This window comes from Suricata suricatta, chromosome 9 (assembly GCF_006229205.1).
Source record: "Suricata suricatta isolate VVHF042 chromosome 9, meerkat_22Aug2017_6uvM2_HiC, whole genome shotgun sequence".
Lineage (NCBI taxonomy): Eukaryota > Metazoa > Chordata > Mammalia > Carnivora > Herpestidae > Suricata > Suricata suricatta.
In genome coordinates, this window is record NC_043708.1 from 127,787,932 (window position 1) to 127,802,201 (window position 14,270).

The window sequence follows — 14,270 nt, forward strand, 5'->3', positions numbered from 1 at the left end:
GGGGGGGGGGCGGGGCACCACAGGCAGGGCAGAGACACGGCTGGTCCTGTGCAGGCACAGGTGGGCTTGAGTTGGGGCCCCCTCTCTCCTGAGCCAGCACACTCTTAGCTGTCCCAGCTAATGAGGAACAGACTTCCTTCCAGAAACTGGGAACTTCAGTTATGCGTCTCCAAGGAACACAACGCACCGACCCTCCGAAGGTAATTCCGTCAAAGCTCATTAAAATGCTGCATTTATTAATATTACAGCATAAACAGGCAGAGAGGGGGGGAAACAAAGACACTAAAACATTTATAGAGTAATTTATCTATACTTTATGGGTTGCTTTCTTTCCCTAAAAGAGTTCCAGATATATGGGGACTTTCAATGAAATCTCCATCGTGATTATATTTATTGGGGATAAAAGAAATGATCTCCTGTAATAACCAAGATGTTTAAATGGTCTCCCAAAGGTACTGAGCAAACAGCACCCGGCAAACTGACATGCACACACTTGAGGCTGCAACTTTGGCTTTTGCTCCACCTAGCTGTACAGGCAGAACACCTAGATGACCTCTTCTACGTCCAGATACATGCCACCTTGACACGGTCCCACCACTGGCGCTCAAAAGGATTTGCTATTTTTCCACACCGCTCTGCAATTCATGTATAGCCCATGAACGGCAAGCAGGGGGTTCTCATTTAAATAATTTCACTTTCTATCAGGTGCAGAAGTTGAACGGCAAGTAATAAATGTGTTTAGAGGTCCTATTATTCATGTGACAAATATTTACTAAGCCCCCACTCTGCTCCTGGCATGGAACCAGGTCCTGATGTCCAGAGATCACCAAGTCATTAACCGTAAGAGACTCTCATAATAATCTCTGCCTTTCAGCAAATGTCACCCTCTCCATGGAAGCTTCCCTCCTGCTCCCTCCCAGGAGACAGGGTTGCTCTCCTTTCTGATCTCTGACTGTGTATTTTCCTTACACATCTCATAGTCCACATCTGCATTCCTGTTCCGTATTTAGTTGTGTGTTTCATGGAAGGGGGCTGATGCAGCACGCCCAAGGCATGCAGGCCCTGCCATCCCCTGTGAGGAGTGTCACGCATGACAGAGCTCCTGGCTCCTGGTAGCAGGTGGCAGCTGAAGGAGCCACCCCGCTCCTTCTGCCCTGGGCAAATAACCATGCTTTAGGCAGGTCTACCCTGGGTCCTCACATCAAAAGATGCGGAATGTCGTGCTGTTTTGGCAGAAGAGGAACGGAAAGTTTAGGGAAATTTAATGTGATTGGGTCAAAGTCCAGAAAGATTTCATATTGGAAATGAATCTTTTTTTGGGTGTTTATTTCTTTGTTGGGGCTGGAGGGGGGTGAGGTGCAGAGAGAGAGAGAAAGAGAATTCCAAGCAGCCTCCATGCTCAGTATGAAGCCCAATGCAGGGCTCGATCTCATGACTGTGTGATCAGGACCTGAGCCAAAATTAAAGAGTCAGATGCTTAACCAACTGAGCCACTCAGGCGCTCCAGAGTGAGAAGAATCTTGAAGCCAAGGTTTATTAGGAGGAGGCTAGCAGAAATGGATAGTTTGGGGGGTGCCTGGGTGGCTTGGTCAGTTAAACGTCCAACTTCAGCTCAGGGCATGATCTCACAGCTCGGGAGTTCAAGCCCTGTGTCAGGCTCTGTGCTGACAGCTCTGGGCCTGGAGCCTCCTTCAGATTCTGTGTCTCCCTCTCTCTCTGCCCCTCCCCCACTCATGCTCTGTCTGTCTGTCTCTCTCTCTCAAAAATAAACATTAAAAAATTTGAAAAAAATGGACAGGTTAATCTTGAGGAGACAGGGACAGATGAGTGCCTTAAGTTAACAAGCTAGACACACAGGTAGATATAGATAAATGGTGGCAATCAGGATATGTAAGATACCGACAGAGAGATTAACTTGAAGCCTTGAAGGCCATGACCAGTACTTTTCATTTCAATTCATTTCTTGTTTCTCATCTGGCGGGCGGGAGCCACCTCCAACTCATCAGTACGAGGGACAGGATTAGGAGAAAGGATTTCTAGAGGAAGATCTTTCCTGATGTTACACATAACGCACCATATCTCAGGCCAGGAAGAAGGGGAGGCCAATAGAGCTGAACCAGACTCAATTTCCATAAACTTTTCCTTTATGCCTTGTTTCCAACTTTATGCTTCCTACTGCATATTGGAGCAAATTCAAAGTGCTCGTCCTGAAAATCTATTATCTGACCATTTACCCACCACGAGCCATCTTGGTCTATCCCCTATTCCCAAACTTGTATTGAGGTTGACGTGTCTTTCCCCCACCCCCGACCAAAACACAAAGATGAGGGGCTCGGATGTGCTTCCTACTCTGCATGTGGAATGATCTCTCCCTGCAATGCTCTCCCCACCCTCGGTCTTAACCAAAAACATAAAGGCCAACTAACCTCCAAGACCTAGTTCAAGATGCATGATCTTCATGGAACTTCCTCTGCAACCTTAGGCTTCTGGGCGCCTCCCCTCACTCCCCAATCCCTATGATGATTAATTTGAAAATTATAATGCTTCACTATACCGTGTGCCTGCTCCTTTATTCAGCAAGTAGTCTTATGTTCCCTGCACCAGAAACAACACTGTGCTATGAGCTGGGAGAGATTTTCAAAGAAACCTGATCTTGTTGGCTCTGGCTCGAACTTTCCAAGTATGCCCTGCCTTCCTGAGTTGGTTGTGAGCCTTTTGAATCCAAAGAAAGGTCTCCGAGGAGTCACACAGGTGAGGACTTCCTCACATCGCTGTTGCAGACATCCAAAGCAAGGGACAGACAGGTCTATATTAGGGCTGCGAGATCCACTGAGGAAGAGAAGGACTAAATTTTGGTGAAATGTCATCTAACTAAATTTGTGATATTCTACTATTCCAGCTCAAACACAGAACATATGAGAACTGGTGACATAAGATTTTCTCTTTCCTCTAACTCCATTCCCCTGCCACTAGCCAAGTTCCAAAAACACCAGTATCATCCACTCCGCTTGCCTACCATCTGCCCATGTCCACATTGCACCCTGAAAATCCTCCAGAAACGTGATCTCCCCCAGGTATAGGGAAAATGCTGGAGGCTCTGGAAACATGCTGTTCCCTTGTTTTAAAATGCTCCTCCTTTACCTCTGCCACACTAACTCATCTCTGACATCTCAGCTGAAATATCATTTCCCGTAGGAACACCAGGCCGGTATATGTTTCATGAACCTTGGCACCCTGTTCTTGACCTCAGGAGTACAAGCATCATGACAAGTAACCCTTGAACAACACACGTTTGAATTGTGCAGGTCCACTTTCAGGTGGATTTTTTAAAATACGTAATACAGTATGCTACCGTAAATAGATTTTCTCTTCCATCATTCTAATAACATTTTCTCTCTACTGTAAAAACACAGAGTATAATACATCTAACATTCACCTATGTATTGCCCCAACTATTTATGTTATCAGTAAGGCTTCAGGTCAACAGTAGGCTACGAATAGTTAAAAGTTATATGCCGGGAGACTTGGGTGGCTCAGTCTGTTAAGCATCTGACTTCAGCTCAGGTCATGATCTCACGGTTTGGGAGTTCAAGTCCCACATCCCACATCAGTTTCTCTATTGTCAGCACAGAGCCTGCTTCAGATCCTGTCTCTCTCTCTCTCTCTCTCTCTCTCTCTCTCTGCCCCTCCCTGGCTCATGTTCTCTCTCTCTCAAAAAAATAAACAAGCACTACAAAAAGTTAAAAGTCATATGCCAGTTTTGGCCAACTTTGACTGCATGGAATATTAACACTCCTACCCGCCTTCCCCTAACTGTTCAAGTGTTAACTGTAGACGCTACTGGTTTAGTCAATCACTTCCGGTGAGGGCAAGGGTCAATGCCTTTTCCCTGTGACATCACCAGAGGCTCTCACATAGAGCAGGTATATTTGCTGAATAACTTCATTAGTTACAAAGAACGCAACTCATAAGATCGAAGTGATTCCTTTGGTAATTCACAGACCAAAAGCGAACTGAGTTCATTTACTGTCAAGGTACTAGGAGGTTAGAAACTGAAAAACTGCCAACTATTAGATATACTCCCAAGCTTTGCACCGACAGGAGTTCTTTGGCAGACTATTAAAGCAGATGGAGAGCCAAAGACAGATTTATATAGTTTTGATGTGTTTTTAAAAAGTTGGTCTTGATTTGAGCTCAGCTATCCAAGAGGTTCTCAAGGAAATTAAAAGCATTCAATCACTGTTGTTGAGGTTTCTAGAAATTGCAATTACAGTTGTCCCTTTGAAAATAGGTCATCTTTAAGACGAGAGGTTTTATTATGGATACAACTTCAAACAGACAATGAAAACAAACCAGAAAATGGGCAGGTGGTTTAGAAGCCCCCTGAATAGTAACTGTGGGGCTATTTTCCTCTAATACAAGTAGTCACGTTTTGAAAAAAACAGAAAACAAAAACCAGCAAAAGAACTTAAGTTGATATTATAATTTATATAGAAACTACTCAAAAGTCATTATTACAGCATATTGCTGGACTATTTCTACTCTATAATGTGGGTTCTAAATGAAGTGTTTTGATCAACAGCTTTTCAGAATAGCGCTTTTGTACATAACAAAAAACCAGTGAGCCCACAGAAGTATTTTATATTGATAAAACTATTCTTCAGATTATCAAAATGGGAAAGCAAGCACTAAACTGGTTTAAGTATGAGAATTTTTCTACCACAAAGCACATTTTTTTTTCTTTACTTTTACCAAGCAGCAGAAACAGAACAAAAAGGGAAAACATTTAGACTGGTAACTACATTTCTAAAAGTGGTTGAAAAGCCAAGTGTGATTAGAAACACTGGTATTTCCGACATTCTTTAATAGAAAAATGATAAACAAAATATTAAGACAATGATCTTTGGAATTCCCCACATCAATCTAAATGTAATCATTTTTTAAATTTTTTTTATTTTTTAATGTTTTTTATTTATTTGTGAGACAGAGACAGAGCATGAGCGGGCAGGGGCAGAGAGAGAGGGACACACAGAATCTGAAGCAGGCTCCAGGCTCTGAGCTAGCTGTCAGCGCAGAGCCTGACGCAGGGCTCGAACCCACAAATGTGAGATCTGACCTGAGCCGAAGTCGGACACTCAACCGACTGAGCCACCCAGGTGCCCCTAAATGTAATAATCTAATCAAAATAATAAAAATGGAAATAGTATTTATTGAACATGAAATATGTGTCAGACATGTTCATATAGGTTTTAATTAACTCTCAAAATATCTGGGGGGAAGAGTGCCTGGGTGGCTTAGTTGGTTAAACGTCCAGCTTTGGCTCAGGTCATGATCTCATGGTTCGTGGGTTCGAGCCCCGTATCTGGCTCCGTGCTGACAGCTAGCTCAGAGCCTGGAGTCTGCTTCAGATTTGTATCTCCCTCTCTCTCTGACTCTCCCCTGCTCACGCTCCCTCTGTCTCTCAAAAATAAATAAAACAACATTAATTTTTTTTTTAATATCTGGGGGGAAAGTAGAGGTTTACAATGGACCCAAGGCCAGTATGTGATGGAACCAAGATTTAAAATAGTTCGCTATTTCTACATATGTTCTATACCTTAATAGATAAGGATTAAAATGAAAGCAGCTACCATAAAAATAAAGGGTAAAAAATAAATGGGAACTGATTTCCGTGTTTGACGAAGTCACTGAATTGAACACTGATTGACTTAATGCAATAGTCACAATCTCTTAAGGCTCGTGCACGTAATGAACGCAGAATTCTACCACAGTCAGGAGAGCTGAACCCTGTGTGTGGAACAGACCAAGAGCTCCTCCTAATAGCACTGGGAACTAGAAATGCCACCCAGATTTTGAGCGAGGTTCTCGTTCCCTTCCACGATGCATGCTGCCCCCTATAGGCAACTCTGAGAAAGGCTGAGCCACCAGGTTCCTCAAGGGTGTGTCTGAAGCACATTAGGTACTCCGTGAATATTTCTTCAGGATCACCAGATCTACCACCAAGCTGACTTACTTGAGGCAAGTGTTAAAAGCAATTGGGAATCTATATTGGGCTCCCTGGAAAGAAGTTGGGGACTCTGGAATTAAATGTATCTTTGTTCCCCTGGATCAGGCCCTATTAGGGCTCCTATCAACCTTATTTATCAAATGAGGCTACTTCACAATAACCTGTATTTTTTTTTTTTTTTTGGTTGGAAAGCCTGGCCTTTCCCACTCCTCTGGTAGATATTTTGACATGAAGTTCATTTGACAGCTGTCTTATTACCACAGGAAACAGAAAGGGTCCAAGTGACACCCTAACTGTCAAGAAGTCATGACGATTCAGATATATTTGAAACCTTTTCACCTTTGATGGGTGGGTTTTGTACGGCAAAATGTGCCAAAGAACTTGCATGGATGAAAGAAAAATCCCTGGAGAACAAGTAACTCTAGAGTGGGAGCAAAGACGGTATTTCTGGTTTTGTTCCTTTGTTGTTTCTGGATACTTTCCCAAGTTCTCATCATGGCAGACAGATTATTACAATGATGGGAACGTGAAGAGTTAAGATAGGATTGTGCTACAAAATGGAGAAATACTGAGATCTCTATTACGGTACGTTGTTATATGATTTATCGTCATTCTACACTGAGGTGGGTTTGCCAGGCCTCTCTGCTTGCTCTTTTGCTACTGTTGGCTTGGTGAGGTAAAGAAAACTCTCCTACATTTCTATTACCTCCATTTTAGGCCCAGAATGCTTAATGGGTAGGGGCACTACCTTGGTAGTGGTAACAGGGTAGAAGAATAGAGCAGAGGGAGACCAAACAATAAACAGTCTTACCACTAGAGGATTCCGTAGGGGAAAAGATGTCAACATCTAAGAATTATTTTAAAGAATAAAGAGAAGGCTTAATTAACAGAAAGGAAGAAGTGTGAAACCCACATCTTGATTTGGAGACTATAAAGGGAGAGTCATTGACTAGGTGTTGAATTTGGCAGGTGCCTTATGCAAATGGTAGCCATCATGGCTTCAATACCGAAACATCGAGGCAGCCCCTCTATGGTAAAATCTAGCAGGTTCCCCATAATAATCTATCAATTATAATAAGGCATTGCAGAACAAGTCTTCCTATATGTGCTGAACACACAGTAAACAGTCTCCTACTTTTCACTCATTGGTTTCTCAATAGGTAAGATAAGCATGGCCACGTGTACTGAAATACAAATCTGACCAGAAAAGATTTCAGTTCTTTAACATGTTTTTTAATTTAACTGTCACCTACATTATTATCTTTCATGAAATAAAGTCTGTTTTTTCCAGCAGTACTAATCCAAGAATCTGAAGTAGCCCTGGGGAAACTAGAAGGAAAAGCACCATTCTCTCTGAGGGCATTACTAGAGGGGACCTGTTGCACACATCCTTTCTCAGTTCTGTCCAGAACAAAATCGTCCTCTCTCTCACTTAATCATTAGAATGTGGGCCACTTTCTTCTCAAACCAGCTGAGTTTTAAGACGGGTGGCAGGTGAGTGGAGTACGTGGGTCTCATTAAGCATTACCAACAGCTAGGCTCACCTTGAGTCTCAAAGTACAATTTATCATCTGTTTCGTGAATCAAGGCTATGGTGCGCTTTACTACGGAAGTAATAGCATCAAAATGGACAACCTATTACTTAAAAATTTTAGGTTACGTTGGACCCAAGGTGCTTGTGAGACAGACTCTTTAATAAAAATATCTGACAGGCTCTTCTGTTAGAATGACTGCTTATGGCAATCCACATCTAATATTGGTGGTAGAGGACATTAAAATGTCTTTCACCAACTTTGGAGGGATTGGCTGCAAGAGAAGATAGATTACTTTGGATTCTTTAAGAGTCTTCTCGCTTATATACAAACAAATGTTGGACATAAAAAAATGCCAAGCTACACATAAATTCAAATATATGAGCATTGATTCAGTTCAGTCACACAAAGGAATGACATAGTTATAAAAGAATGAATTAATTCAAAAATAATAAATATCTTTTTTATACATTAGAGCACTGAAGCCTTTATCTTTTTTGTAAATATCTTAATATTGGTAATATATATAAATTTACATCATTGTCTTCTATCACATTTGGAAAAGTACACTATCATTTTCCTCATATAAAAAGCACATTTTCATTTTTCACTGGGAAAGAAATTCACTTTAGCAAATATGTTCGTGGATATATAGTATACACATGTATAGATGTATACATATATAAAAAGTGTGTATCAACCATATATATTATATATATTATATGTACATATACTATTCTAGTGTTCTAAAACATTAGCAAAGTAATGAGGCTTCCATTTCTCTGAAGTTTAATTTCTTCTCATGACTATATAATTATATTATGCTGTATTTTTTCATGATTATATAATCATAACACCAATAACCACTAACAGAAGGTACCGTACTTTGACCACATGGTGATGAGTGGTGGATATTTTCTTTTTCTAACTGCTCCTTGCTAAGACAGAGATCACTTCAAAATGGGAAAACCATTGACAAGAAGGCTCCCCAAGTGCATTCATCGCCCTTCTAGGACAGGAGGTTCCCGTACTCTGCAAACTCTTACCGGTAACCCCCATACACGATACTGCCAAGATCTCTCACCGAACGTTTGCTTTAGCAGGTGCCCTGGGATCTTCGGTGAAACAAACTTAAAGCATCAGTTATTGTGATTACATGGTATTGTTTTTAAGAAACAAAGAATTATCAAAAGCAGAAATCAGAAGTAGAAAAGTTAGAAAGTTCCCTTTTGTACTCTGTCTAAAATGATGACCATTCTCTGACAATGCGCCTGGTTATTCAGAGTAAACATACTTCCTTTTGATTTGCAGGGGTGAATACTTTGTTCCCTGAGCCACTGCAGTAAAATGCTCCTATATAAAGTACAGCAGACTGGAAAAGGCCGGGTCTATGGAATAAATCGTTGATTTCTAAAATCGTCCTGGTATTGACGATCTTGGGTCTACATACCTCTTGTGATTCGCCATCAGACAGCATTTTTCACTGCATAGCAAGTGAACTGGTAACAATCATAACAGCGATAATGTGCGAGTCTCCACCATGTGGTACAAAAGCTAACCTCTTGGAGGTATTAATTACATCCCTGTTGCTACTTCCCTGCAGTCTGAATCCATCTCTTTTTTTTTTTAATAGTAAATTTGCTTTATAACTCTCAGCATTAGGTCCATTTTGTTGCCCTAAGCCAATATCCTGGTTGAGAAGTGACCAGAGGATTCACCCAGGAGCCTGTCAGCCAATAGAGAACACCGACTGTGAAATCTGGTTCTAAAAATAAAGATCAATATGGTCTAAAGATATGTTGACAAGGAACTCTGCTTCAATTCTGAAGTGTGATAATTTTCCCATAAATGATACAGAGACAGAAAAACACCAGGCGATTTGTCAAGCCACACAGCATGATTGGATTTGTAACCATTGCTTTTTGTGACGAGAATCCTCTGGTACTCACCTTCCTCTACTCCAAAACTATCTCCGAGAATCTTGACTATAAAGAAAATGACAAAATGACAACATTGTCCCCCAAAATTATTCTTCTGAAAGGAGAGTTTTGCTTTGTTTTCTGGTCTTTACAAATATTCCCATCCCCCCCCCCCCACCAGGTTCCTCTCCTATTCACTTTAATACTCAAAATACTGCTTGGAAAAGCAACATTGACTTGAAACTACCCCATAAATATGAGTTTTGGGGGCTGTCGAGAGGCTACCTGTCAGGATCGGTGAAATAAAGTAGGTTTTAAAAATGAGTTTCCACATACAGATGTGGTTATAAACAAGACTTAAAAAAAAAAAAAGAAAACCTTTTTTTTAAAAAAGGGAAACTTTTAATGCATTGCAGTTACTTCCGACAGATCCCAAAACACACAACTACAGAGAGAATTTTTGAAAATATTGCTCTAAGGCATGAATGAGTTCTTGTTTTTGAGATAACATTTCCCGAGACATTGACAATCATAGATTCAAAAAGTACTACATTGAAACTTTCGGACTGAACCTAAAAATAGTTGGCTCTGAAAAATGAGTAGGTAACTCTAAATGTGCTTCAGTGATCATTAAGCTATTAATGCCGAAGGCACACCTGAAATAGGTGAATTAAGCATTTTCATAAACTATAAACGCTTTTTTAATTTTTTTAAATGTTTTATTTATTTTTGATACAGAGAGAGACAGAGCATGAGAGGGGGAGGGGCAGAGAGAGAGGGAGACACAGAACCGGAAGCAGGCTCCAGGCTCTGAGCTAGCTGTCAGCACAGAGCCTGACGCGGGGCTCGAACCCATAAATGTGAGATCTGACCTGAGCCGAGGTCGGAGGCTTAACTGACTGAGCCACCCAGGCGCCCCTATAAACGTTTTTTAAAAAAGGAAAGTTTGGGGTGCCTGAATGGCTCAAGTCAGTTAAGTGTCCGACTTTGACTCAGGTCATGATCTCAGAACTAGTGAGTTCAAGCCTTACATTGGGATCTATGCTGACAGCTTAGAGCCTAGAGCCTGCTTCAGATCCTATTCTCCCTGTCTCTCTCTGCCCCACCCCTACCCATGCTCTGTCTCTCTCTCTTTCTCTCTCTCTAATATAAATAAACATTAAACTTTAAAAATAAATAAAATGAAAAGTGTTTCTGTTTAAAAAATTTTTATAAAGGAAAATTTCTAAATTGGTATGAGACTATAAACATTTGCAACTAAATTAATGACTGTTCAAAGTAGCCATTTGAATATTTTATCTTCAACCCCCCAAATTCATTTATTCATATTGGCCAAAATACCATTTTTGGATCTTCTCACTGGGTATTTCCTTAAGATCACCATCACCTTATTTCCTGTGGCTTATATAGCAATGATTTCCATTGGCTCATTTTTTGAGGGAGGCTAAGGAGAACTCCTTTACAAAAAAAACCAGCTACGTTGATATTTTCCATCATTTTTGTAATATATAAAGTGCTTAAAATTAAAATTCTTTTCTCCAAAGTTGGATCTTCCTCATCCTCAGTCCCAAAAGTTCAGAGGTGACTTCTCACATAGTGAAACTTTCTGTGTAGAAGAGAGTAGACCACGTTCTAAAAGTAGGAGATGAAACGAGTCCTTCAAGACCTTGTCCACACAGAAAAGCATGCTGTACAATATTGTTTGTATTTGTCAATTTGCTTGGTGAACGGCATCTGTCTTATGGGCTAGCCCAATGGGTTAATTTAACAATCAGAGGAGCGTCCCCCTTCGATCACCCACTGGAATGTCAGATTACTCTCCTCACAGTCCAGCATAACTCAGCACAAAGCATGCCTGCTCTAGCCTCAGTCTAAAAGCTCAAGTTTATGAAGCACCAAGAAGAATTGTGTATAAGACCATGTCAACTGCAAAGTGGGCCCATGGCCAAGACTTTCCTTACTGTTTCTGAGAAGTGCCAGCTACATGCTGTCCATGCTTAACTTTATGAACTTTACAAACTTTACGAACTTCACGAAACACCACCCCTCTTACACTGTGAAGGATGAAATGTTTCCAGCACATGGCACCGCCAAGGAGTGAAGGTAGGAGGTGGGGTCTGTCGTCCGTGGTACTCTAGTCAAATTTTCTCAGAAATTTAACAAAGAAGGAAGTAATGGCACTAATCACCCACAAAAATCTTCGAAAGCCAAACGGACTGGTATATTACCTAACCACAAGATAATTATTTGAGAAAAATGATTCTGTGAAAAATGTTCATTTGGTGGGAAAAGAAAACTGCTTGAATGCATTTTTTTTTCCCCTCCTATTACTCCATTTGGGTTTTTTTGGTTGTTTGTTTCCAAATAGTGTATTTAAGTTCTAGTGAGGGAGTGTAGAATGTTACACTGACTTCAGGAGTAGAATTCAGTGATGCATCCCTTACATCCAACACCCAGTGCTCATCACAAGTGCCTTTCTTAATATCTGAAAGAGCATAATGTGTGTGTATGCTTTTATTTTTTTTAGTTTTTAAGTGTATTTATTTATGAGAGATAGAGACAGCATGAGTGGGGGAGCGGCAGAGAGCTAGGGAGACACAACAACCTAAGGAAGCTCCAGGTTCCGAGCTGCCATCACAGAGCCCGACGCGGGGCCTGAACTCACAAACCATGAGATCATGACCTGAGCCCAAGTCGGACGCTTAACTGACTGAGCCACCCAGACGCCCCATGAAGACATTTTGCTTTGCCATTGGCTCACTTCAAAACAGGAAATAAATAAAAATGAAAATAAATTCATACCTGAGAAATCTGCCGCTAAAAGATCTACTGCCTTTAAGACCTTCACTTGTAAAAGGCCGACATCCTTCATATCTTTCAGGGAATTCTGTAAGCCCTGCGGGGAGGAAAGTAGATGATCCATGAGAATGGCTTTCTAGTATACCACTTAATGCCATAAAGTCTCATGGAAGAACATTCTAGATTTATCATCACCTTTCTCATGCAAAGCTTAGTAAAGTTCCAAAGTGCTTTATGTCAACGGAAGGTTAGGCATTCACGGCAACTGATGAAAAGGGACTTCCAAATAAACCAATTACAACACACACACAATCCACTTTTAACATCACCCCCGCTGATGGCACAGGTATCCCCAAACTGTGGTATATCTCTTTTTTTTTTTTTCATTTTTCATTCTCTGCTTCCCCTTTTTCTTCTTGATTGAAAGCATTAAATCATTCGAAAAGGTGACATCATTTGTAAGTACAAACTACGCATACCAGAGGACTCGACTTGGACCCTTCATAGATACTTATTAGCACTGGAAAGTGAGTAAAGATGGAAACGGAGTGCATTTTCTGGTCCATGTTTTGGCCACCTTGTATTCACATTTATTTTTAGTTTGCATGAGCCAATGCTTGAATATTGGCTTAATTACATGCTAGGAATTATCAGGATAATACTGTACACCGATATTTTGGTATCTCTGTACAGTGGATCCTTCAGAAATGGTGCATGAAAGAGATAAGTGGATAAAGTATCTCGGCATGCCTCCTAAACACAGCTACTGAAAAAGATGCTGCTTTCAAACTCTTGGATGTGATATTTCCATTATCACTGTATCATTTGCTAAAAACCTGTGATAAGCAGGCCTTGGGGATTTATCAGAGGACAGTAAAATCCTTGTTATTTAGACATTTCAGGATAGAATAACAATAACTTAATAATAGTTCAGGTTTGCCTAACTTCCTATACATCATATCTACGCACTTTTGAAAGCTGTTTCTGCTGTGTATTTTAACCTAAAGAAAACACACACACACACACACACACACACACACACAAATAACAAAACAAAGCCTCTAGATTTTAAGCTAGATTAAAACATTTTAACCTAAAGAAAAACATTTGAAATAAATACTTTCACAGTTTGAATGGGACAATGACTTCAATATTATCTAGTTCTCACAAGCTAATAAACAAGAGGTCTAGCATTTCTATTACTGACTTGGCCTTCTTCCCCTCTTACACATTGACCGGCCTTCTAGCTAAAAACACAAAACACACACTTGATATTTCTATTTTGGTTAGCCTCCCGAAACCTAGTTTTCATTAGTACTCCTCAAATCCTAAGGCTTTATTCAAAGCAGGCATGATGATCTTACTTAACATCACTTTATAACTATATGACCCTTCTCGTGAATTTGGTAAATTTTGCAATTTATCCATGGGACAGTTTGGGGGGAAATTTTTAATTTTATCATCAGATTTTCATTTGCTTGACTGAAGTCATCAGAGAGAATGTTAATAGTGGATTTTGTAGACATCCCTGTAGAACATCTCAATCTGGCACACGGTCTGTGCTGACAATAAGATGTGTGGTTAGGTTTTGTACTCCCGGAGACAGAGAATTATTCAATTAATCAATACACCTCACGGTGAAGGATTTTGGAGGCCCTAAAATTTACGCTGAGAATAATATTCCCATTAAATAGGGATTCGTCTTGGCTTCATTTTCCTGCTGCTCTTCTAAAACACGCCTTTCGTGTGTGGCCATAAGATAAACATATCGATTTACAAAGAAGATGAGATAAAAACAGAATGCAAATAAAGACACCTAGAAAGCCCGAGTACAAGAAATAAATGAAGAGCACGAAGCCATTTGATTTCAAAATGCTGAGTGGACTTTTAAGCGCGTTGCAATGACTTAGGTAAAAATCATGAACTGCTGTGATTATCCAGGGTAGTAAATACAGCATTCTGTATCTGTCCGGGCTTTTGCTTTGCTTTATAAGACTTTCTCACTTGATTCTA

General features: G+C 40.5%; 1 protein-coding gene across 7 annotated transcripts in view; it reads right to left on the reverse strand.

Annotated features, from left to right (window-relative positions):
• MCTP2 (multiple C2 and transmembrane domain containing 2) overlaps window positions 1-14,270 on the reverse strand; it is a 244,352-nt gene that overhangs the window by 106,674 nt on the left and 123,408 nt on the right. For all 7 annotated transcript variants that reach the window (XM_029952127.1, XM_029952125.1, XM_029952126.1 and 4 more), the window contains one exon: window positions 12,261-12,354. In XM_029952127.1, coding sequence (XP_029807987.1) covers window positions 12,261-12,354 — 94 coding nt within the window. The remainder of the gene's footprint in view (window positions 1-12,260; window positions 12,355-14,270) is intronic.